The sequence below is a fragment of the Spinacia oleracea genome, chromosome 2 (assembly GCF_020520425.1).
Source record: "Spinacia oleracea cultivar Varoflay chromosome 2, BTI_SOV_V1, whole genome shotgun sequence".
NCBI classification, from domain to species: Eukaryota; Viridiplantae; Streptophyta; class Magnoliopsida; order Caryophyllales; family Amaranthaceae; genus Spinacia; species Spinacia oleracea.
The window spans coordinates 93,847,956-93,872,622 of NC_079488.1; the positions used below are offsets into that span (position 1 = coordinate 93,847,956).

Below are 24,667 nucleotides of genomic sequence, written 5' to 3' on the forward strand. Positions count from 1 at the left end.
TGCGTGTGCGCGCGTGCGTGCGCATGCGCGCACAACAAAAGAACATGCGTTATAATATTTCTCTTTTTTGTTATAAAAAATAATACTCCGTATATTTTTTCACTATTTATTAAAAATATATTCATGTTCTTTTCACGTAACCAGATGTTCTTTTAATTATATAATAGTGTTCTTAAGGTGCACAATGCTCACTGTATACCATGGTCCACCTTTTAAACTGCGCATCCTTTTACTATAATAAATAATTCAGCCATTACATCACTTTAATCTTATTTTTAATAAATTCATCTCTCTTCTAAAACTACATGTCGGTCAAAGTGTATCTCGTTTTAAATTATGGAGGAAGCATTTAAGAACGGGCTAAAAAGCTAGTGGTATACAATTTCAATAGTATGTGATGTTTGATTGAAATAACTTTGACATAACACTTTTCTCATGTGATCTCATTTTCTTTGTGAAATCTATTCCAGTGGTACACTTGTATGCATTTTTGTTACTTACAAGATCTCAAAATCCTTGTTAGATTTGATTGCTTTTAATTTCAACACTGACCAACTAGCCTGTTCTTTAATATTGCACACAAACTGCACTTTGCCTACATACAGTCTCTGTTTCGACGGTCAAATTCGGGGGGGTTGGGGAGGGAAGAAAAAAGAAAATTAAAGAGTAAGATTATTGAGGGGAAGTATAATATACATGCATTGACATCACAAGTGTGGATACTAGTCTACTAGATATGTAGCCATATAGGCTTCTTATGCAAGTAAATGTGACATAGAGACTGCTAGTTGTCAAGTCTATATAGTGACGTTGGTGAATCAATCACCCGCAACATAAGGCAGTTCCACCGGTGTCTCCAAACACAAGTTTTGCTCGGAAATTGCTGCCGTGGTGTAGCTCCATGACCATGATACACATAATTGTACAACAGGGGAAGACTTAGTCGGCTCCAGGATTATCCACTGCTTTCTTGTATTCAGGCTTAAGCTCATAAGTACCTTGATTTGTTCCTCTTTTGTTGTACACGCACAGCTCATTCAATATTTCTTTCAAGAATTGCTGAAGAAGAAAAAAAGAGACGAGAATTTCAGAGTACGAAACCAGATTTTGACCCAAACCGACAGGAGAATCAATATGATTTCACCCACACAAAATAATCATCAACAGCAGAATATGACCCAACTGAAATTGACCAGAATCAAGCCGATACTAAATTGAATGACCCATCACCCAAATATGATCCAAAGCCAATCAACAGGAGCCAAAACCAGATACAAATGACCTATTTGCTACCTCCTCTACTCTCAAAGACCTTAGCATAGAAACTGCCAAATCCTAACATAGAGCGACAAACGGAGTACAATTTATGGGGACGGGGGGCTTTTGCATAATTTAGGTAACAAGAAACTTACAGCAGGTTGATCCGTTTCTTGGACCAATTGTTTTAGTGCCCAGTTAGGCTTTCTTTCAAATAGCTTAAACATGATATCCTCCAGCTCTCCACGATCCCTTCTAGTTCTCTTCATCTCTACTGGCTTAACTGGTGCTGTCTTCTTCTTCTCCTAATAATATCATTAAGGACAAAATAATGTCAAATTTAGTGCGTAACCCACCAATCAAATGAGAACAAATCAAAAAAGGGGGAAACGGAATTTAGGAACTACATCTCCTGTTATGTGGCGGTGGTGGTGTCATTATAGTGAATAGAGGAAAGGAGTGTCCAGGAAAATGTCATGAAGTTAAGGATGAAAGCTAGATCTCTGAAAACATATGCCTTCCGAAAATCACTGAGACTTTAATTAGTTCATCCTTACGTATTACGAAGTATTAAAGAGAGAAGGAAAAAAGAAATTTGACACATCGGAGAATGGAGACGCACACACATTTGAAACAATCATTTGCAATCCAATCTTTTACCCATGCACATCCCTGAGTTCTTTCTACGTTTTGTGTTACAAAATACTAATGAATTAACTTCAAGGTAGACGAAACGGATATGATAATCATTAGGCAACCAAAGTTGATGGAAGGGCACAGTAATCAACTCTAAGTCCCCAGCATCCCACAAATTTTATTGAATGTAATGTAACTGGATGTGGATCGTCAGAGCAAAAAGACAAAGTGTTACGGAGTATGAAAGATAGAAAAAGTATAGATGTGAATGAGAGACAGGGGGGGTGGGTATATTTGAACCATTGTTTTTATTTGAAAGGGAAAGTTAGAAGTTTTTTCTTGGGACATCCAACGATAGTAAATAATTGGAAGTTTTTTTTGAGACGAAGGGAGTAGTAATCAACAAAATGTTTTAACAATAAAGAATTTGAGAGAAAAACTAATATGAGTCTCTGATGCTTAAGTATGCTCCAGAAAGTACAAATGAGTTGTGCAGTGCATGACAATCTAAATTCCATTATGAGCAACAAGATACCAAATAAGTTTCATACTTACATCAACTAAGCCTAAAATACTAAACAAAGTACTACACTACTATGTAGTTGACAAAATAAAAATTCAGCAGCCAATAAACGGACAAAAAATAGAAAAAATGAGGTTACCATATAATTATGCAGCAAAGTATCATAAACTGAGAAGGAAAATGATAGAGTACAGTAATGCAGTCGTACACTCATACCTTAGCACTACTACCGAATCCTACCAATCCAGGCATCGGCCGCATGTGCACACCACGGTCATTATCAATCACCTGTTAAAGATATCAGGGAACCAAACACAGTTTCTACATATCACAAACAATTTCCAATTTTCCAGTAAAAGATTGAGAATGCAAAAGAAATGGTCGAAGAAGGAGACAGACAATAACACGTCTTACCTGTATTTGTCTGTTCTTAATCATGGACTTATTTGTCCTTTCACGGCACAATCTTCCATACTCCTCAAAATTCTCATTATGAGGCTTCATATCAAATTTATGCTCAACTTTGCCTTCCACTGCAACCCTGCCTGAAGGGACGAATATTACATACACAGGCAACAAATAAGAACTCAAGTAAATGGATACACAAGGAAAAGAGAGAGAGAGAGAGAGAGAGAGAGAGAGAGAGAGAGAGAGAGAGAGAGAGAGAGAGAGAGAGAGGGGGGGGGGGGGGGGTCCAGACGTCCAGTCCAACAACAACACCCAGCAAGTTTGGAAGGTCCAAATATAAGGGTTTTATAACAGGTAGCACAACTTATTCAGGAAGATGCAGCTGACAGCACAACAAAGTAATGATATATCTACTAGTTTGGAAGTAGACAATATAGTAATTAAAGATCTAATAATAGTTCTAGCATGTTTAGTAATAATAGCTAGTATAAACATTACAGATTATCATATACTCCCTCCGTCCCTTTTTATTCTTTTATGTATTCCGTTTTCAGCGTCCCTTTTTAATCTTAACGTTTGGAATATTTCCTTTTATATTGTAACATAAATGCCCCTAATATTCTGTCACAAATCATGTTAGTTGATTATTTTAGTCAATCAAATTCATTGGGGCATTAAATCTCTCACACTTTCCAATTGTGGAATCAAATCTCTCTCACTTTCCCAATGTAAGATTTTGGATAAAAGTGAAAACATTATTAATAAATGTAAATTGCATTGTTTAAGTAAAAAAAAAAGGAATTTTTAGCTTGTTCAATCGCATGTAATACCAAACGTAAAGATTAAAAAGGGATGGAGAGAGTATTATATATTCATATTACCATTGCGAGAACTCTTCCATGTATGTGTGCGGATTTGGGGGTGGGGGGGGTGGGGGGGGGGGGTGGGACTGGGGAGGATGGAGCAGTATTGCCAAGTAGAACCTAGGTAGTAGGCAGTTAGACACTCGACAATCTAGACTAAACAGGCAAGGGGAAGGAGGATATTGGAGAGTGGTAAACCTCCTTAACATCTACACTAAGAACAAACAAGGGAAGGAGGATATGGAGAGTAGTAAACCTCCTTACAATCTAGTCTAAGATTATTCTAGTGAACTTAATAGCACTTATCAGTTATCATTGTTGGCCTTGAGTTTTGAACTGAGCTTGTTATTCTTGAACATAACTTATCTTAACTTTTAACCCCTAATTAGATCCTATATGAACTTATTAGACTTGAACTATTCTGAACTAATTAGCCCTTAATTAACTCAACTTATCTAATGTTATTAGTTTTAAATCTAAACGTACCCAATATTGGCCCCAAAGTCCAAGAAGGAAAAATTGCATTGCGTGCAAACAAGTGCTGTATGCACAGCATAACTGATAGTAAGATTAACATAGACAGCAATAAATTATCAAACAATGGTCACCCCAACAAATGAGTATGACACTAGTGGTGTGCAGCCAACAAAGAGGTTTTTTCTTTTCTTTCTCTTTTTTTTTGGTCTTTTGGGGAAAGGGCATTAGCAGAAGTGCTAATAAGAAGTTCAAGAAAAGGCATGAAATTAAAGAAGCAATGAGGAAAATTAATGATTATTACTTAATGGGTTGCTCCTAACTGTAGGCTATCTAATTCTCCTATACGGCTATACCCCGGCATACCACATGTTAGGTTCTCTGTACCGAACACAGAGAACACAGCATGAAGTTTGAGATTACTCACACCAAAAACACTTTAAGCTACAGATTCAGTTATTTAACTTGGTGCAATATGACTAAGATCATAGACAAAGTTTGAAGGAGATGTTGCAATATAAAAGTACAATTCAAGATAAATTCTGATATAGCTTTCAATCCTTCGGTTTCAGTCAACCTATAATACATACCTGTGAATCAACCAAGGAATGAAGGGTGAACTCCCATTAACAAAACAAAGCTTAAGTTGAAAAATAAACAACCAGAATGAAAGCAGAAAAATATACATACAAAAAGAACACAAGTGTTAACAAAATAAGAGACAAAGTGAATCATTCTTATCAAACCTCACCTTGACTCTCTGAGAAAATACTCATGGGAACAAAGTCCTTAAACATATTTAAAGAGTAGCTCCTCGGACCCATATCGGAGCCGTTCATCTCCATAGTAAACTGATTAACATTGATGCAAACGCAAACAAATTACTACGAGTATATCATTTATATGAAAAACAATTACATAAAAAAGCATATCCAACCAATAAATGAATTCTAACAATATTGATCTTTTCCCTCTATGCTTCCAACGATTCCCAAAACTTGTCACAATTCCATTATAGCTGGACTTATAAAGTCCCAAAAGAATGAAACCAATGCACTTCTCCTCACATCTTTCCTAAAAGATCACTTTGCTAAATTTGTTTTGAAATGTCAAAATGATATTTTTAACATATAAAAAGTGGATTCCTTTAAATCCAAGGACATAATTTGCTGAAATCCTTTATGATGTATACATAATCAAAACAAAATTCTATATTTTATCAATTCTAATCTTTCAGAATCATCATCCAAAAAATTACAATTTCATAGAAAAAACCTACTTAAATTCATCTCAAACACAGTCCAACTTAACTTGGATCAGGAACAACCTAAAAACCCCTAATCACACAAAACCAACCAATTTCAAGATAAAATCAGAGCAACAAAACCTCAATTGAAACCTAACAATCAACCTCAAACTTACATTAAAAACATAAAGCTTAAACCTATACAATAACATTCAACTCAAAAAAAAGATAGAAATTAAACCTGAACGGCAGAAGGATCATCAGGTCGAAGAGGATCGAGCGATAAAACAACCTTGGAAACGGGTTGAGGGTCAGAAGATGAAGCGCGTGACTGCCACGAATTAGAAATAACAAGTGGGCATTTCATCAACCAAACCGATCTCTCGGCCTTTCCTGTATCAACTGTGCCATTGTTAATATCACTGTTTTCTTCCTCCATATCACTGTATTTCTTGAAGCTTTCTGCAGCAACAAAAATGGAGTTTTGCTGAAGTTTAAGCAGTTGAATGTAGTTTTAGCTCTGTTGTTTTCTTTGTTTTGGTAATTTTCTCTCTCCTAATTTCGGCAGTTTGGGACTGGAGTCAAAATTATGTAATGAAAGAAAACTGTTGGACTAGCTTTTCTTGGTTATGTTTTAGACTAGGGATGTCAATGGGGCGGGGCGGATGCGGATGTAGTTCCCTTCATCCTCATCCCCACCTAAAATTTTCATCTCCATCCCCGCCCCATCACCCATGGCGGGTACAAAATTCATCCCCATCCCCGCCCCAACGGGTATAAACTAAAATCCATCCACGCCCCACCACCCAACTGGGTAACCATCCCCGTCTTATCCCCGCCTCATACCCGCGCCAGTACCCGCCAAATTTTTCTTATTTAGCAAACATTTTCCATGTATACGGAGTAATGAAAGTTAACATTCGAAAAAAAATACCGTATGACTAAAGTAACATATATAATCGGAAAAAAAAAATGTCATAACAAAAAAAATCTCACCTAAATTCATATTATCACCTAAACATGCAAATAAATCCAAACTCAACCCATCACCCATGGCGGGTATGAAGCGGGGCGAGTGGGTATGGGGCGGGGCGGGCGGGGATAGGGCGGGTTCCACACAAAATCCACACCCGCCCCATCACCCATGGCGGGTACGATTTTTATACCCATCCCCGCCCCATCACCCGCCAAACCTACCTCCATCCCCGCCTACTTAGGGCGGATGCGGGTCGGGTCTCCTGCGAAACCCGCCCCACTGACATCCCTATTTTAGACTTCGAGAGTTCGAGGCGGTTGCTACTTGCTACCAGAGTTGTTGGCCCAAGCTGCCCAGCTACGTTTAATACTTTAAGTTTGTATTTTGTTCAATTTATTTGACCTGGATTTATTAAGGAGTAGTAAAATTTATAGAAATTTATAGAAATTTATTGGAATTTATTCTTAAAATTAAATATTAATAATAAACAATAACTACTCCCTCCGTCTCATAATTATCTTCCCGTTTGACCAAAAACACGGATTTTAAGAAAAGTGGAATATAGTACATGCAAAAGTGGAATAAAGTACAAATAATGATTGAGTTGTATGGAAAAGTGGAATAAAGTACAAATGATGATTGAGTTGTATGGAAAAGTGGAATAAAGTACATGTGAAAGAGAATATAGTACATGGGAAAAATGGAATATAATTTTGGGACGGAGGGAGTACTAATAAGTAATAAGTAATAGTAGTAATGCCCTGTTCTTTTTGGCTTAATTTCAGTTTCGGGACTTATTTGGCAGTTTAGTTCACTTCAGTTCAGTTCAGGAGCATTCAGTTCAGTTCAGTTAAGTTCAGGAGCATTCAGTTCAGTTCAGTTCAGTTCAGTTCAGTTTAATTCAGTTTAATTCAATTCAATTTAAACTTAATAATAATAATAATAATAATAATAATAATAATAATAATAATAATAATAATATTATTATTATTATTATTAGTATTGCTTATATTATTATTTATATTATAATATACTTATTATTTTTATTATATTATTATATTACTTATTATTTTTATTATATTATTATATTACTTATTATTTTATTATATTATTATATTACTTATTATTTATATTTATATTATTATTATTATTATTTATAACTAATTATTAATTAATAATTAATATAATTTATTATTATTTTTAATAATTAATTGTGGATTATTAGTTATTAATTATGAATTATTATTAGTTATTAATTATGAATTATTATTAATATTAATATTAATATTATAATTTATTGTAATTATATAGTACGGAGTAATCAATTACAGATTATTATTTATTATATAGTTATTTAGTTATTAATTATTCTTTAGTTATTAGTTAACATTTATTATTTATTATTTATTATTTATTATTTATTATTTATTATTTATTATTTATTATTTATTATTTATTATTTATTATTTATTATTATTATTATTATTATTATTATTATTTATTATTTATTATTATTATTTATTATTATTATTTATTATTTATTATTTATTATTTATTATTTATTATTTATTATTTATTATTTATTATTTATTATTTATTATTTATTATTTATTATTTATTATTATTATTTATTATTTATTATTTATTATTTATTATTTATTATTTATTATTATTATTTATTATTTATTATTTATTATTTATTATTTATTATTTATTATTTATTATTTATTATTTATTATTTATTATTTATTATTTATTTCGGTAATTATTCAGTTCAGTTCAGTTCAGTTCAGGAGCATTCAGTTTAGGAGCATTCAGTTCAGTTCAGGAACATTCAATTCAGTTCAGTTCAGTTCAGTTCAGTTCAGCTCAGTTCTAAATAACAGGGCCTAAATAATCAATTATAAGTAATAAATAATAAATAAATAGTAAATATTAAATAGTAAATAAATAATAATAATAAGGCAAATTTGCCAAAAGAGACATTTTATAACTCCAATTTTGCGAGAAAGGACCTTATATAACTTTTTTTGTGAAATCACACCTTAATATCAATTTTTTTGCGATAAAGGACCTAAGGGAAGTTTCCGGCATTGATTGAGCTTTTCCACCCATTGACTTGCAGGAGTTTAAGTTAAGATTTTTTGAGTTTTAGTTATGTATTTTTGAGTTTCAAATAACGAATTTCAGAGTTTTAGTTAAGATACAAAATTTTAAGCATTGAAACCAATTAGTTAAGAAATTGAATCTAAACTAATAAGTTAAACTTCAGAACCAATTAGTTAAGCAATGTAATAAATTAGTTAAGCAATGTAACCTATTAGTTAAACCATGTAACCAATTAGTGAAACACTTTAGCAATTAGTTATGCACTTGAACTAATTAAGTTGGCCACTGAAATCAATTAGTTAAGTTCGAAATTCAATTAGTTAAACAATGAAACTAATTATGCAACGAAACCAATTAGTTAAGCACTGGACCAATTATTTAAGCAATGAAACCAATTAGTTAAGCATTGCAACTAATTAGTTAAGATTTTATGAGTTTTAGTTAATAATAAGTTTGTTTAAAAATAATAACTATTCGACTCATAAGTTTAACTATTTGTTTTTATACCTTAATTATTTTGTTATGATTTTATTTCTTTTAGTTATGTTTTACCAAAAAAAAATTGAAAATTTTGATTTTCGAATAAAACAAAGAATTCGATAAAAAAAAAAGCGATTATTTTTTCGGGAAAAAAAAATTTAAGCCTGAAATCCAATTAGTTAAGCTTGAAATTCAATTAGTTAAGTCTGAAGTCTAGTTAAGCCTGCAAAAAAAAAGTTCAACAAAAATTTCCGAAAAAAAAAGAATTCAATTTTTTTGCAGCATATGCGCCAACGTGGCTGCCAACAAGACAATTTTACACAAAAAATTCTCTAAAATGTATCTCTTTTATACAAAAGGAGTATTTTTTAGCATAATAAAGGTTGTCGTATAAAAATGTTGTTGGCGGGATTATAATGTAAGACCGGGTTTATTGAATGGATAGTAAAGGTGTGCGACAGTGTGAGTTAGGGATGGGCATGGGCCGGATTGGTGAGATCCAGACCCAGATTTTTTAGGCGGACCCAGACCCGTCCCAGATCCATTGGGTCTGAAAAATTCAGACCCATACCCAGATCCAATGGGTCTAATGGGTCTCGGGTAAAAAATGGTCGGGTCTAGTGTTATTTTTTTATTTTTAACATTTTTGTCTTAGAAAATTTCTCCGCGCCATTAATTTAACCGTCATTTACCATCACATATTCACATTCGATATATAAAATAATCCCAATTCGCAAATTAGTGCCAAAATACTAAAGCATGCATGTATCTAATTAGACTATTTCTAATTTCTAATAATTGACCGGCTCCATGGGCTGGATCAAGACCGGGTCTGGGTCTGAGAATATTAGACCCAGACCCATTTTTAAACACATGTAACCAGATCCGCCCCAAATCTATTGGGTCTCAAATATAACTAGTCCCAGACCCTTAAAAATTGGCCGGGTAACTGGCTCTGGACCGGGTCTAGGACCCGGACCCATGCCCATCCCTTTGTGAGTACTTATTTTTTTATAAATGTCAGTCATTATCCTTAGTTTAAAATATCAAAAAAACGTTGAAAATATCAGCAATATCAGGTTGCTTAAACCAAACCATTTTCTCAACCTCCAAAGTCTCTCTCCAATGACACACCATTGATTATTTCAACACGACACGTGTCCAAATCATATCGGCTTCACGTACATCAATATCCCAATCTTTTAGGCTTTAGCGACCAATATTAAAACAACAAGCAACCCCCTTTTTCTCCACGAAACCTTTCTCCAATGGCATCCTCCCTCCTCACTTTCTCTCTCCTCTTCTTCATCGCTCTCTCCTCCGCCGTCGCAACTGCCGACGATGACATCCTCATCCGTCAAGTCGTCTCCGGAGATACCTCATCGGTTGACAACAACGACCTCCACCTGAACTCTGAGCACCACCACTTCTCTCTCTTCAAATCAAAGTTTAACAAACGGTACTCCTCTCAGGAAGAACATGATCTCCGATTCTCAATCTTTAGGGCAAACCTTCGCCGTGCGAAACGCCATCAGGCGATCGATCCCACCGCTGTTCACGGCGTTACGAAGTTTTCCGATCTTACGCCGAAAGAGTTCCAAGAGCAGTACCTTGGATTTAAAGGAGGTAAGAGGAAGCTGAGACTTCCCTCTGATGCGAATAAGGCACCTGCGTTGCCTACCGATGGTCTTCCTGAGGATTTTGATTGGCGCGAACATGGCGCTGTTACTGATGTCAAAAATCAGGTATTATTCTTGAACAAATTACTTGATTATGAATTTTTTTTGGTGTTTTGATTGGAGTATTTTTTATCTTTCTTCTGATTTTTTGTTTTATGTGTTTATTATGTGAAATTATCCGCTGATGAGGTTTTCCAAACAAATTTAATGTCCTGGAATTTTATTTTGAATTTGTTTGCAAAATTAAGCTGCGAAAAATAAATATGAAATGAACGAAACAGTAAATTTCATTTTTGTTTGTTTGATTTTGAAAGAGGCGATGATCTGATCGAGTTGAAGCAATATAATTTTGTTTTGGAATATTAATAATCACTTTTCTGTTACATGAGGAATAATTCGATGTTTGACTTTTATTGTATTTGAGTGTAAATAGAATACGTTAGTACTATTACTGATGTCAAACTTTTGGAAATTCAGGGTTCATGTGGATCATGCTGGTCTTTTAGTGCCACAGGAGCGTTAGAAGGTGCTAATTATCTTGCAACGGGAAAACTCGTTAGTCTAAGTGAGCAACAACTGGTGGATTGTGACCACGAGGTTAGTGAGTTTTCTGAATTTGTGTATTCAATTTCTATTTGTTAGTTGTATATTAATGGATGTGTCAATATTACATCTGTCTAAAAATTAAGCTGAAGATGTGATGAAGATCCATGATTTGTTCGTTGATGTCTATAAAGAGAATTGTTTTGCATAGTGTTCCAAATTGCAGCTCTTATGTATGTGGAAATTCTGTCTCTTTGTAACATTTAAATACAAATTTAGTGGGGTGTAGAATGCAAATTTAATACTCTAAGAGCATGAAATTGGAACAAAAAAGGCAACTTCTAGGAAGGATAGTGTGAACCTCGTACCCCACATGTTGGCTGCATACTGCTTCGACTCAAGTCGAAGTACAACTACGAATAGTCGAAAGCCTTGTAGAAAGTTTGAAACCTCACCAGTATGCTTGCTTAATTCATGTTGAGGTTGTAACATCTGATGCATATATATACGCTCTACTAAACCTGTCTCACCCGAAATAGACAGAGTTTAGGTTTTCATACCTATGTATGTGAACAGTATGTCTCGCCACTTTTGCCAGTGACGTGCTCATGCGTCTGGCACTCTTACTTAAAAAACAATTAGTCTCTTTGTATAGTGTTTTGTTTTTAAATACAAATTATTTCATTTGGGTTCTAGTCACAAAGATTAACCTGATTAAGTTATGTGGAGTACTGTATATCAATTTGGCATTGACGTGGCCCTTAGTGCGTTACTGGCTACTGCATCCATATCGGATTTGAGGCCAATAGGTTGGCGGTGATTTTTGCTGAGAGGGCCCTTTGATTGAGTAGTTTTGAACCAAGATTTCTCAGTTTTAAGTCAAGTCATACTGAAGGGCTTCTTATTTTGATGCATCAATATTGTTTTCTTTACAGTGTGATCCTGAAGAACGCAACTCATGTGACTCTGGCTGCAATGGTGGGTTGATGAATAATGCATTTGAGTACGTCCTGAAGTCTGGTGGTATTCAACGCGAGGAAGATTATCCTTACACCGGTACTGATCGTGGTACCTGCAAATTTGACAAAAGCAAGGTTGCTGCAACAGTGGCTAACTTCAGTGTGGTCCCTCTCGACGAAGACCAAATTGCTGCGAATTTGGTTAAGAATGGTCCTCTAGCAGGTATCAATCCAGACTTGAATATCTTGTTAACATTGCATTATGTGTTGTAAGTCAATTAATCAAGAATTCAAGATTGTGTTGCTAAAGTGGTTTATCTCTTTTGTTTGTTGCAGTGGGTATTCATGCAGGGGCCATGCAGACATACATTCGTGGAGTTTCATGTCCGTTGATTTGCTTGAGGAGTTTGGACCATGGAGTGTTGTTAGTTGGCTACGGGTCTGCTGGTTATGCTCCTATGAGGTTCAAGGAAAAGCCATACTGGATCATTAAGAATTCCTGGGGACCTAACTGGGGAGATCACGGTTATTACAAAATCTGCCGAGGCCACAATGTTTGTGGTGTAGACTCCATGGTCTCGACTGTAGCTGCTGTGAACATTCAGGCTACCCAGTAAAATTTAAAAGACTATGTTGGCATTGTCCATTTGATTATTGGATGATACCCATTGTAAATATACGTATGCTTTTCCATAGATACTTATCTTGACGTTCAGTCCTCAGAGTAACAATTGAGTGACTTCTTATAAGTAACCAAACCGGAGGAATCATATGTAACTAAGTACTGATTTGGTTCTATGCTACTTTATCTTTAGCATTATTGTGTTCAACAGATGAAATTGCTGTTGTTTATTGGGTCTATGAGTTTTTGACATATACCCTTTACTATAATATTATCTCCGTTTCACAATATTTGCATCATTTACTTTTTCACGTATTCTAATTACGTTGTTAGTTGATAAATGATGCCTAAATGAGAAACAAAGCAAGTTTTGCAAAACTGATTTAGTACGAAGTTAGTAAATACACTATGTTCCTAATTTGCTACATGTCTTGAAATTCAAGGAACGCATATACAGAGAAAACGCGCTTGAAAAAATTACAAATAAGAATGATTTAACAAATGAATGCCTTTGAATTCATAGTATACAATTCTTTGCAGTCTTCAACCGCGCAAAATTTTAAAGAGGACTGCCTTAGAATGAGCATACTGTTTAAACTATCTTACAAGACCTAATTAAGACTCATCCTGTCAACCAAATAACAAAAAATTGATATGACTGAGATTTCATTTAGGTAGCAATATAAGATGTTACATGTAGTGTGTATAACCAACTTGGCGCGTATTCTATGTATAGAATTTTCACTATGCTTGATTGGTGTACATGGGATCCTAGTCAATGATGTCAATGTACATAATCCGCAACCAGCAATCAGGATGGCAACCGACAACCACACTAGTAGATCTCCACTATGTCAAATGTGGACGCAGATATAAAGCCGATTGAGGAAGTTGTCAAAGTTGAAAGCCCTTACTGCTCAATAGGTAATGGACTTGGAACCATGTATTAGCAGTATTACTCATCTTCGTCGTTAAGGCCGGCAAATGAGAATGGCTGAAACTTGTAACCATCTCCCTCGAAGAACTTATTCTGAAATTCCACCCAGTGAAGTCGCATAGCATGTAGGAATGCACTAAGAGTTTCCATCACTAATAGCACTCCAACAGTAGCAGATATAAAAACAATAACGCCAATGCCGAGGATGAAAATGTTGTTATACCTAGAGTCATGATGTGAACTAGTTACTGTGTATTCTCATTTAAACCAGAAGATCAACTAATTTTATCATAACGTAAGAACCTTACCCCCAGCTCAGAAGTAGCACTTTATCAAAGAACACACTTGACAGTTCTGAATGTGCAAGACTGCAAATGAGTAAAATAGACTCAGATCATACCTATAAAAGTAAAAAGTAACAAACTAACAACACATTTACATTAATATAACATGCTAAAAATATGGCTGCATCCAATAGTTCAAAACGGACCAAAAGTTAATTATGAAGTTAATTCTGGGACAGAGGGAATATCAATAAATAATAACCTACCTCAGAGCCCATAACCGCAAATATGAAGCTGTATTTGAAACTGCTCCAAGCACAAATTCGATGGTGTGTATTAGTTGGTGAACAAAAATTTCACTAAAGTCAAATTCACCATGTCCGTGTGAATCATTCTCCATCTCAAAATCCAAGGAATCATCAGTATTATCAAGAGGTGCATAGGAACGACCCCGGTGCCGCTGAGAAAAAAGATATTATTTTACAGGTGTATGACTGATATTTTTACAAAAAAATTGGCACTATTTTAACCCATTGAGAAGTTGTAGATTTAGCATACTTCTTCATGTTGCCTCTTCAGAATAAAAGGCTTCGGAAAGAGCATCCATGGTACAGAAATAAGAGCCAGAAAGAGCAACAGAATCTGCAAACCAATGCAACAACAATTGACAGTAAGTCAGCTTGACTCGTATCAATCAATCTTGTGGGAGGTCTATAGCGAAAGACGAAAAGTAGGAATACCTGAAGAAACTTCTGACCAAAAAATAGCTGGTTCTCCCCAAGGTCATCAGTAGGACTAAGGAACATGTATATTAGTATATGGTACAGATCAGCTTTAGAGCCAGTGCACCATTTGACAATGATTAGGAGAGAAAGGTAGCCAAATAGACTGTTTAAAAAAATTATCTGGGGAACAAACTGATACCTGGACAAGCAGTTTGTACAATAAGCATTGTTAGCAAATGAGGGGACAACATGTGCATTTTGCAATCAAAGAATGTCAACTGAAACTTAACTCACAGTTTCAATTACCAGATATTAAGGTCATTTTTGAAGAATTTTGCATTACAGTAGCTTAATATGATTCCAAGATTCATGTGTGCCACTCCTATAAGAATTGACATTTTCATCTTCAAAGAGTTTAGAAATGGCAGTTCACTGCGGCTCCCGTGCCATACAGGATCCACCCCGAATGGGTAAGTATCACGTACTTTAATTACGCCAGCAGTAGAAGCATCCCTGCCACAGACACAAGACTAAAACATCTATTACTGAGTATAAAAAAGAAAAAAGAAAAAAGAAAGAAAAGGCGCAGCACAAAAGGCCAGTGTTCGTACCGGCATGAAGGATCATGACATGCATAGGCAGAGGGTCCAAACAGCTCAAATGGGAGTGAAAAGAACTCATTATAAACCAGTCCCGTGTATATAGAAAATAAAGCCATCATCATAATTAAATAACGACCACCAAACGCCATCTGCATGATATCTCCAAGTTTCTGCTTGTAACAAAAGCAAAAATGAATTTTAATTGATATTAGAATCGAAAAATTAAAATCCCGGTGATAATTACAGCACAAGAAAGGCAAGTTATAAGGTTATGTAGCGAAAAGAAAACAATCAAAAGTGGCTGTGGCATGGAAACCAAGATTCTTTCAGTCATACCATCCTGTTAAACTTAGGGGGTGTTAGATATTAAACCCGTGGGTTTGGAATGAGTTATACCTGCATACCCATACCTTAAACCAGGTGTTTGGTTCACCATACAAAATTAGAACTCTATTTTCTGTTTTTTTTTAAACAAAAAAGAAATCAATTTTGCTTCATCAGCACCTTTTCTTCTTCTCCCCTTCTCCTGCCTCCCTTCCTTCAAAAAATTTGTTGCTCCAAAAAAAAGACGTCTTCATCCAACAACAAAAATTGAGGCTTCTTCTAATGAGCATTAGACTCAAATTTTGATCTTAACTTGTTGAGATTGTCCATTAAACATTTCGGATCTGAAACTTCACTAGCCAAAAACCATAATTTATGGTCTAAATTGATGATTTTTAAAGCATTTAAATGAAGGTATGGTAATTATATTTTGTTCCTTTTTTTTCCTTGCTAGCCATGGTAAATGGTAATGAGGGGATGAATGTCATCTTTCCAGTTTCATGTAGTTTTTTTTCGGTTGAAGGGTTGATAGCGAAGGAAGAAGCTAGGAGAGGCGAAGGAGCTAACACGCAGTGAACGTTTTTGGTTTATAATTTACCTTTTTTTCAAAAAAATATGATTCCAAATTCATGGGTTTGGTTTGAGAAACTAATACCTTGAGGGTTTGCAGGGTGGGCCACCAGGTATCTAATTTTGAAAAATATTGAACCAAACATCAAGTATGGGTTTTGTTGATTTCAAACCCATACATGCAAATATGGCTGAACTAAACGCCCCCTTAATAGGTTAATTCCACTAGCAACATATCGACAAAGTAAGCCAGGTGATGAAACTATATAGCACCAATATCAGTGTATCACACAATGTACTGAGAGATTAACTGCCTACATAACTTTTTAATCGTCACTCTAAAACACAACAATAATTTGGTGTCTGTTACTTGACAATAAAAAGAAAGAAGCGCCATTAATTGTTTACAAAGACATCTTGATCAGTCCATAATCCAAACTAAAAATGATAAGGAATCTTTAGTCACTATTGGATATGGATAAAGAAAACCGTAAGCTTTGCAAATAAAAAAGAAAAATAGAAGACTGATAAACCTCTGTTACCCCAACTCAAAAATCACCCGACTTAATCCAAGTCCCACACATATGTAGCACGTCCATTTTACTAGGGTACGATCCTTGAATTACAAAAGAAAACTTTAGGACATATGTTTGATACTTCTGGTCCGACACTTCTAAAACGTCCAAGGATAAAAAATATCTTTGTAGGCCTCAGGAAAAACCTATCCGGTGTCGAGGCTTCAGGGATAAAAATATGGGAAAAAGCTACAAGTTACACGGCTTTGACTGATTACGAATGGAACTTGAACAAACAAGAGAAGCATATTACCTGACTGGAGAACTTTTTTTCCCTCAAGATCAAGTACAATGTTGCCAAAAACAAACATATACCATGGCCCCAATCACCAAACATTACAGCAAATAAAAAAGGGAATGTGATGATTGTGTATACACCGGGATTTGCTTCCTGGTACTTGGCAACCCTGCAATAGCACAAGTCAGAGTACTGTTCACCAAAATTGCACAGGAGTCAAGTCGGAAGATTTAGGAGAGTGGGGTAGTTTAAAGGGATGGGTATGCAGATTAAGTTCAGAAGGGAAAATCCAAGTGCAAAAAGACAATGCAAAAAGTCCAGCTATTTATTTCCGTCAAATTTCTTAAAATCATTTTGCAACTCTCCATGCAGATAGAGTACAAAATAGCTCTTTTCACATGCATAGTTACTTTTGAAATAAATGCAAGATGGATTTCATGAACTAAAATTTCACATGTTAAAGAACAAAGGCCCGTCCAATTTTTACCTTGCCTTCATGTGATAGGGAAGGTGGGATTACTATTATTTCAACTTAGATGACTTCCTGGCTAACCCCAAGCCATAGCCCGGCACTAGGTGCATTAAGAGGTCACTCACGACTTCTCTACCTATATATACTTCCCCTAAAATTCTAAAACTCATGGTGATGCATAGATATTGAATTTGGATATTCGAAATCCGTAAGCAACAGAACACAGATTTGAGAGTTTTAACAAATTTGTAGCATATTGCCATTGCAAGTTCAAGTTTTACGACAAATACACAACTCACCCATATGCATCCACAATTTCTTGAAAAGCACTATTGAATTTGTTTGTGCGGAAGTAAGTTGGTGGTGATTCCTTTGTTGGCAAAATGTGGAATATTGACCCAACTTGTGAGTTACTGTCGTATGTAGCTTGTTGCAATGTATCTTGAATCTGCGATGTTGATCGTATACCAGTCAGGTGAAAATACAATTTGTCTAAAATACATATCCCTAAGAACTGCGGATTTCAGCACCAAATAATCATAGCTTAAACAATGACATGGTGTCAGTTCTGACCTCTTTTGTTGAAAAAACTGGACACCAACCTTCTGCAACAAGGCACTTCTTTGTCACATCTATACTGAGCATATTCAACGTGTGATAAATGGATTTCTCCTTCTTTACCTAACAAAACAAAGTTATACCAAAAAAAGAGACAAGATTCAGTGACTGAATGTAGGTCTATGCTAAAGTGTTACACTGTTACTTGACTAATGAAGACATCAAGGGAAGTAGCATCAAGATGTAAAGTGAAAGAGGGGATACTGGTATAAAAGCTGTGAAAGGACAGCTCTATTAATACTAACCAAATGGTGCCACTGTTCAATTTGGGATCCAATTGTACTTAAGACATTGTCACGGTGCACATGACCAACATCTATAGTAGTCTTCAGCTCAGTCAGTCTTGCAGTGACCTACAAATGAAATTGTTAATAGTATCAGCTATTTCAAACATTCACACATAAAAAAGTTGAATTTGTCAATAGTATACAGTTTTAATAGCAGCAATACGTCTTACTAACAAGCAATAAATGTTTCTATCACCTCCCCACCACGAGAAATAAGAAAATTCTAGACCTGTTATAAGTGAAAAATCTAAATTATAGGAAGAGACGGGGGGGGGGGGGGAGTGGAAGGCACAGTGAGAATTATATTTAACAGAACAGATATGGTCATTACAGACAACTTGGTTTAGATCAGTTGAGTTAGTCTGTCTAAATACCTGAATACTACTCCCTCCGTTCCTTTTAATTCTTTACGTATTTCGTTTGGGTGCCCCATTTTAATCCTTACGTTTGGAAATTTTTCTTTTATATTGTAACATAATGTCCCTAATATTCTGTCAAAAATTGTGCCAAGTGATTATTTTAATCAATAAAATTCATTGGGGCATTAAATCTCTCACAGTTTCCATTGAGACAGACAGTTTCCCGTTGAGGCATTAACCCTATTTCACTTTCTCAATGTCAGATTTTAGATTAAAGTGAAAAACATTATTAATAAACGTAATTTACATTGTTTAAATAAATAAAAAAAGGAATCTTAACCCACGTTAATTAGTTGTTAACCCGCGTGCATGATACCAAACGTAAAGATTAACAAGCAACCGAGGGAGTATACTAAAGTAATAACCGGAAGGGACACTTGGCAAAATCCGTGAAGTTCTTTCCCTCCAAAACTTTGTGATTCTTAGGGGAAAGTTCTTCTCATAACTGAAATCACAGGTAATCTTCCTAGATTTTTTTTATTAATCTTGTTCAAAATTTGAATGAGTTGTGAATAATTGATGTTTTAAATGTATAAACATTGGCAATATAACAAAAAGAAGAAAACTGATTTTCCTGTAAACGACATTCTGAATTTGGCTAGGGATATGTTGATGTATAATATTCTCATACAAGACCTCACATCAAATGGGATATGATGTCAACTATAAACCAGCATCACTGTCTTCAACATAACTTCAAAATTATTCAGCACAAAATAAGTATATAAACCTTGCCAATGTTACACTTAAAACCATACCTCTTTCATCATCAGTTGTTGCTTTTCCGGGTCATCAGAGAAGGAGTAACAATTTGCTCCAAACGCATCACATATTTTTACTATTTTGCTTTTTGCCCTTTCTCCGGAGTAGAAGATCACAAAAACATTTTTCTCCACCTGCAAAATCATAAAACCCAGACATCATTCATAAGCGTTATTCCCCCAGTCAATTTCTTTCTGGTGCCTTCAAACTTTTCTCTCATGCTTCTGGGTTGGAGTTAATTTCTGTGGGAGTACTTCTTTTTTATTCTTCTAGATTGGGTAATCAAGGGCTGGATTTGTGAATGAGAAATACAACTTGCAGTAAAAATATGAGCGTCTAATTCTAATAGAATAAAGGTCTATCAGTCCACTTTTCCAGTCATTCAAATCTTCAATGAAGAACAACTAATGGCCAAAGTTTGGTAAGTGGTCAATTGGTCGTAAATCAAGGGAATGGTTATTGTCATGAAATTTTCTTCACAAAGTTGCTTATAAAGTCATTACCATTACCACCATTTATGACCATCTACCACACGGGTAGTTAGTGCAAAGGTATAACGATCATCAAGAAACGTGCTTAATGTAGTAGGCGCTGGAAACTTGTTTCACAGTGTAAATAACAAGATCCAGGCTATATGACAATATGATTACATGAATAAACAATTTCTTTTTCCAGTACTGGTTTTGTAAGAGATGCGGAATAGAAAAATGGAAATAAACTTCACAAGATCAAAGGAGAGACGTTAAATAATAATCATAGTCACCTTGTGGCCTGATGCAGGGTCAACAACAGGATATTCAAGCACCGCTTGCTTCAGAAAAACATTTCCCCTGGTTGCCCGAAAAAGAATCCTCTCAAACGCCATTGATTTCTCTCTAGGGACCAGACCACAGATGAACCCAAGCGTATATTGTTTTGATGGATCAACCATCATCTCCTGACAAAAAAGATGAAGTCATGCCTCCTCCAGAAAATAAACAGAAATGAATTATGAATAGAAATACAAGAGTAGCAACTAAAATACCTGTTCTCGTAATAATGGACTGTCGATTGATTTTTCACCCAAGCGACGTGCTTCATTTTCTGTCTTCTGAGCTGCTGTATTAAAAGCTGAATGGAAAAACTCAGCACCCTGAAATAGATGAACAAAGTTCAATGACTTCTTCACATTATGTAGGCAGTCTAATGAAAAGTAGATAAAGTACAATTCATTGGCAGACGTGAGGTTAGCATGAAACAAATCTCAGCACACTGCATATGCAAATCGATATATTTGGCATCTCCTGAGTCACTTAAGTTCACGAGGATCAGCATCGCGGTGGAAAATGAACTTACCTTCAGCAGCACCAACTTAAATTCTATAAGCTCGTTGTATGTATGCTGTAGTTTTTCACTATTTGCATTCATCTCTAGGAGCTCAGCCTCGAGTTCACCAAGTGTCATCTGATTGTAAAATTGAGCTGTTATTCCCTATTAGAGAATGTAATGAAAAGAAAGAGCGGAAAAAAAAAAAAAAAAACTAGATTTAGCATACCTCTAATGCATCCAAATGTACACCGTCTCTACAAGGAAACCTTGTTGAGGGAAGTAAACCAGCTTTTGTCATATGCTCCTTAAAGAACCTTATCTTGCGAGCCATTTCCCCACATCTTTTTATCTGAATTAGTGAACAAAGTCATGAAAATCAGAGTAAACACAAATGAAGACAAGAATCTTTTTGTTAAAAAAAAATCAGTAACGGCTAGTAGTAACTTGCAGCTTCAGAAGTAATTATTATTGGGAAGTCCAGGAACTATAGTGTAGACTTGTGAAAGGGCTGATAGAATTTACCAAGAATTTCAGTTCAGCACACGTCGCGATGACTTGTGAGTTACAACATGCAAGTGATGTAAGTATGTAACTATGGTTTTACAGTCCTTCAAAAAGGTTTTATTAAACATTGTAACATTAATGGAAAACCATGTCCTTTTCTAATACCAAAGGTTTATTGGAACCTAAAATTTAATAGCTCTTACTATTTGTCAGCTAATAACTCATAATAACTTCAACTTCTACAACCAAAAATCAGGCTAAAAAGGGAAGTTAGTTTCAAATTAAGCTCTTCGCTGTGAGAAGCTGGAATGACTTTCAGGTAAAAACTAAGCTGACAATATTTTCTTTTCCCCAGGTCCCCAGCATTCCCAGTTCAACTAACCCCCCACCACCTGCGCATCATCTTCTTTTGCGTGTTTCTTCTATTGTTTTTAGTTCACCCCAATTTATAGAGCATTAGAAGAACTAAACATCACTGAAGACAATGCTTAAACATGGTAAAACAATTATGAAACTACATCCTGATGATACAACCCTGATATCACTCGGAATTCTTTTTGTAGAAAGAGCTACTAAGAGGAATTTCATGGATACGCATTGATATCGAAAGCATGTGATGACATTGAGAGCAAAGCTCACCTGAGAAGCATAAGTCCTCTGAAACGGGCTTTTTTCAGTATTCAGCTGGAACAAAATCAAAAAAGTCGTGTCAAAAAAAAACCCACACACTGGAGTATGAATCCAATCCACAGATTGAATACACAATGCTGACAAGCATAGGAAAAAAATATATATCTAAAGTCTCTTTAGGTTCAAGGAGTTAACTGAAAGTTTTTGCAAACAGAAATAGTTGGAACATAAAATGTTTCGCTAATCGCAGCAAGTGATGTGATCATGTGAGAAAAAGGCGAATATTATTTCCTGTCAATCGCACTGACTTCTCCAGAATGCCAACATCTCAAATAAATAAGAGAAAGAGGAAAAATGTGCTATGTGCATATAATGAGATATAACCAATCTCTGAGCCGAGAAGTCAGCCATGATGAAGCAAAATTCTAATTCAATGAACTCCAAAGTTTGGAACTTTTGATCCATTGCACATTTATACTACCTATTTTGCTTCTCAAAACCTTTAAGCTGATTATTTTGTATGATCCTCTAATATATCAATCCATTTTAACCTCCAAAAAAGTTGCAAATGCAGTCTCTGATCAGTTATCATTATCCTCGTGAATCGTTGCAAACATTCCACGATACAATCCCAACATAAACTAATGGAATAATCAGCTCCACGTAACAAATTCGCACCACATCATAATCAATTCAAAACCTTTCATCAATAATGCAGCTCGTATATCCAGCATAAACCAAACCAAACAATCAAAGTTAACCTAATCAAAACCTCCAAATCAACTAATTTCACACCACATAATACTTGAATCAACAACAATATAAATCACAAACGCAAACTTACTTCAAACATTTAACAAAATAAGAAATCACAACAACAACAACAACAACAACAACAACAACAACAACAACAACAAAAACGAGGACATCAAAAACTTACATCCTTAAATTGGAAAAGCGAAAGGTCGCCCACATAAGAAATTGTACGATAAGCAGATTCAATCGGAATAATCAACTGAACCAATTGCATTTCCTCTGATCTCATTAGATCTATCGTCGGCCAACATCTTCTCTCCAACATTGTTCTTTCCTAAATCTGACAATTTCCCGACGAATTGAAACCCTAATTTTGTAGAAATCAGCTCAGCAATTCATCGATCAGTTTGTCAGAATTTAGAACTCGGCGAGAACTTTATCGGTGGTTGATGGACCAACTTATGAAAAAGAAAATTGAAGATTTGGAATCGACGCTTTGAAGAAGCTCTTTTTATTTTAATAATAATTAATTATATAAAAATATAATTTTGTAAGTTTGAATTTGACGAAGCGACTACGACCGCGAACGAAGCGACGATGAACTTTCCACTTCGGAGTATCACTGCGCGCCGACAATTTTTTATGGAGTATTTTATTTAGGATTTTTTAGATAAAATCATCTTTTAAAGTTGTCATTTTTAAAATAACCATTTTAGAAACTCTTAAGTGTTTTTTTTTAAAAATAACCACCTTAAACTTTCTCCGTTAAGAACATCGCCACCTAATGTTAACTTCCGTCAAAATTATATTTTCCTCCTCCTATCCCCCTCACAGTGGCGCCCACATCCAACAGTCAAAAATTTCCTTCCTCTTTTCCTTCCTTCTTCCTATTTATAATCTCTTCCTCCATTAACACACCTTGGTTGAAAAATATTTATCAAAAATCCGCAAATTCACTCAATTTCTTTCCAATTTTTCAATTACATTTCATCAGCAAATAATTTTCGACAATTTTCTCCAATTATCAGCATGGTTTCGTACTTAAACAGGTAAATTGTGCTAAATTGAAATTAGAGTTCTTCAACTATAGAATTTTCGGGGTTTTTAATTTGGATATTTAAACACAATTGATTGTTGCAGGTTGATGGACCACGTGATTATTGTTATAGCGGAGCTCCTGTGTCAAGGCTAACTTCTTGAACTCGTGACAATCCGGGTAGAAAAAGTCATTGCTTGCAAATACTATGATCGAGAAACAGAACCAAGGAGATGAAACTATATTTGGTGGCTCAATTTGGATAGCACTACATGGTAGAGGGATGTCATGAACCAGTTGTTGTTGGAGAAAAAGATTGATGAAAATTGAGATGAATGATATGAACATAGAGGTTGAAAAGTTGAGCTACCCGGAAGGATGTTGATGAATGAGCCGGGAAAGCACAGTCGTAATGGGGGAGCAGATCATATGGTACTATTCATGGATTGCTTGATGTTTGTAGTTATTGTTGTTGCGGCAGTGGTTTCATTCAAGTAGTATTAGGGTGTTATTACATAAGTATTATTAGGATAAGTAGTTTAATTAGTGATTTGAATTTAGAAATGTTATGATCGAATGCGTTTGTGTAATGTGGGAACATATGTAGTTGTCGTTGAATGAATCAATGAATGAATTTGTTCGTCTTACATTTCCGTTATCATTTCGAATCGTAACTTCCCAATTCCGGTAATGTGACTCATAAAACCAGTCAGATCAATTTTTCAAAATTGAAAGGGTGGTTGAAAATAAATGACCAATCTTTATTGAATCGGAAACGATCAACGATGATTAATAAACTCGGAGTAATGAAGAGGCAAATAAATTACTACAATTGTGGTAAATAT

At 35.1% G+C, this 24,667-nt stretch overlaps 3 protein-coding genes across 3 annotated transcripts; 1 reads left to right on the plus strand and 2 right to left on the minus strand.

Moving 5' to 3' along the window:
* Positions 1-654: 654 nt before the first annotated feature.
* Positions 655-6,011, minus strand: LOC110801412 (uncharacterized). Its single transcript, XM_022006773.2, has 6 exons — positions 5,649-6,011; positions 4,913-5,012; positions 2,831-2,961; positions 2,633-2,704; positions 1,413-1,562; positions 655-1,059 (listed from the first exon to the last, which is right to left on the minus strand). Exons 1-6 carry the CDS (start codon positions 5,844-5,846, stop codon positions 940-942), a joined length of 771 nt encoding a protein of 256 aa, XP_021862465.1. The 5' UTR covers positions 5,847-6,011; the 3' UTR covers positions 655-939.
* A 4,180-nt stretch (positions 6,012-10,191) lies between these two features.
* On the plus strand, positions 10,192-12,970 carry LOC110801396 (cysteine protease RD19A). The gene is made up of 4 exons (XM_022006749.2): positions 10,192-10,717; positions 11,129-11,248; positions 12,130-12,376; positions 12,490-12,970. Exons 1-4 carry the CDS (start codon positions 10,241-10,243, stop codon positions 12,768-12,770), a joined length of 1,125 nt encoding a protein of 374 aa, XP_021862441.1. The 5' UTR covers positions 10,192-10,240; the 3' UTR covers positions 12,771-12,970.
* A 273-nt stretch (positions 12,971-13,243) lies between these two features.
* Positions 13,244-23,414, minus strand: LOC110801395 (V-type proton ATPase subunit a3). The gene is made up of 18 exons (XM_022006747.2): positions 22,971-23,414; positions 22,040-22,084; positions 21,123-21,245; positions 20,924-21,031; positions 20,613-20,720; positions 20,352-20,525; positions 19,585-19,722; positions 18,366-18,473; positions 18,076-18,183; positions 17,802-17,950; positions 17,046-17,199; positions 15,333-15,493; positions 15,028-15,234; positions 14,737-14,920; positions 14,555-14,638; positions 14,263-14,456; positions 14,021-14,080; positions 13,244-13,935 (listed from the first exon to the last, which is right to left on the minus strand). The coding sequence occupies exons 1-18, from the start codon at positions 23,109-23,111 to the stop codon at positions 13,731-13,733; spliced, it is 2,451 nt and encodes an 816-aa protein (XP_021862439.2). The 5' UTR covers positions 23,112-23,414; the 3' UTR covers positions 13,244-13,730.
* Between the last annotated feature and the right edge of the window lie 1,253 nt (positions 23,415-24,667).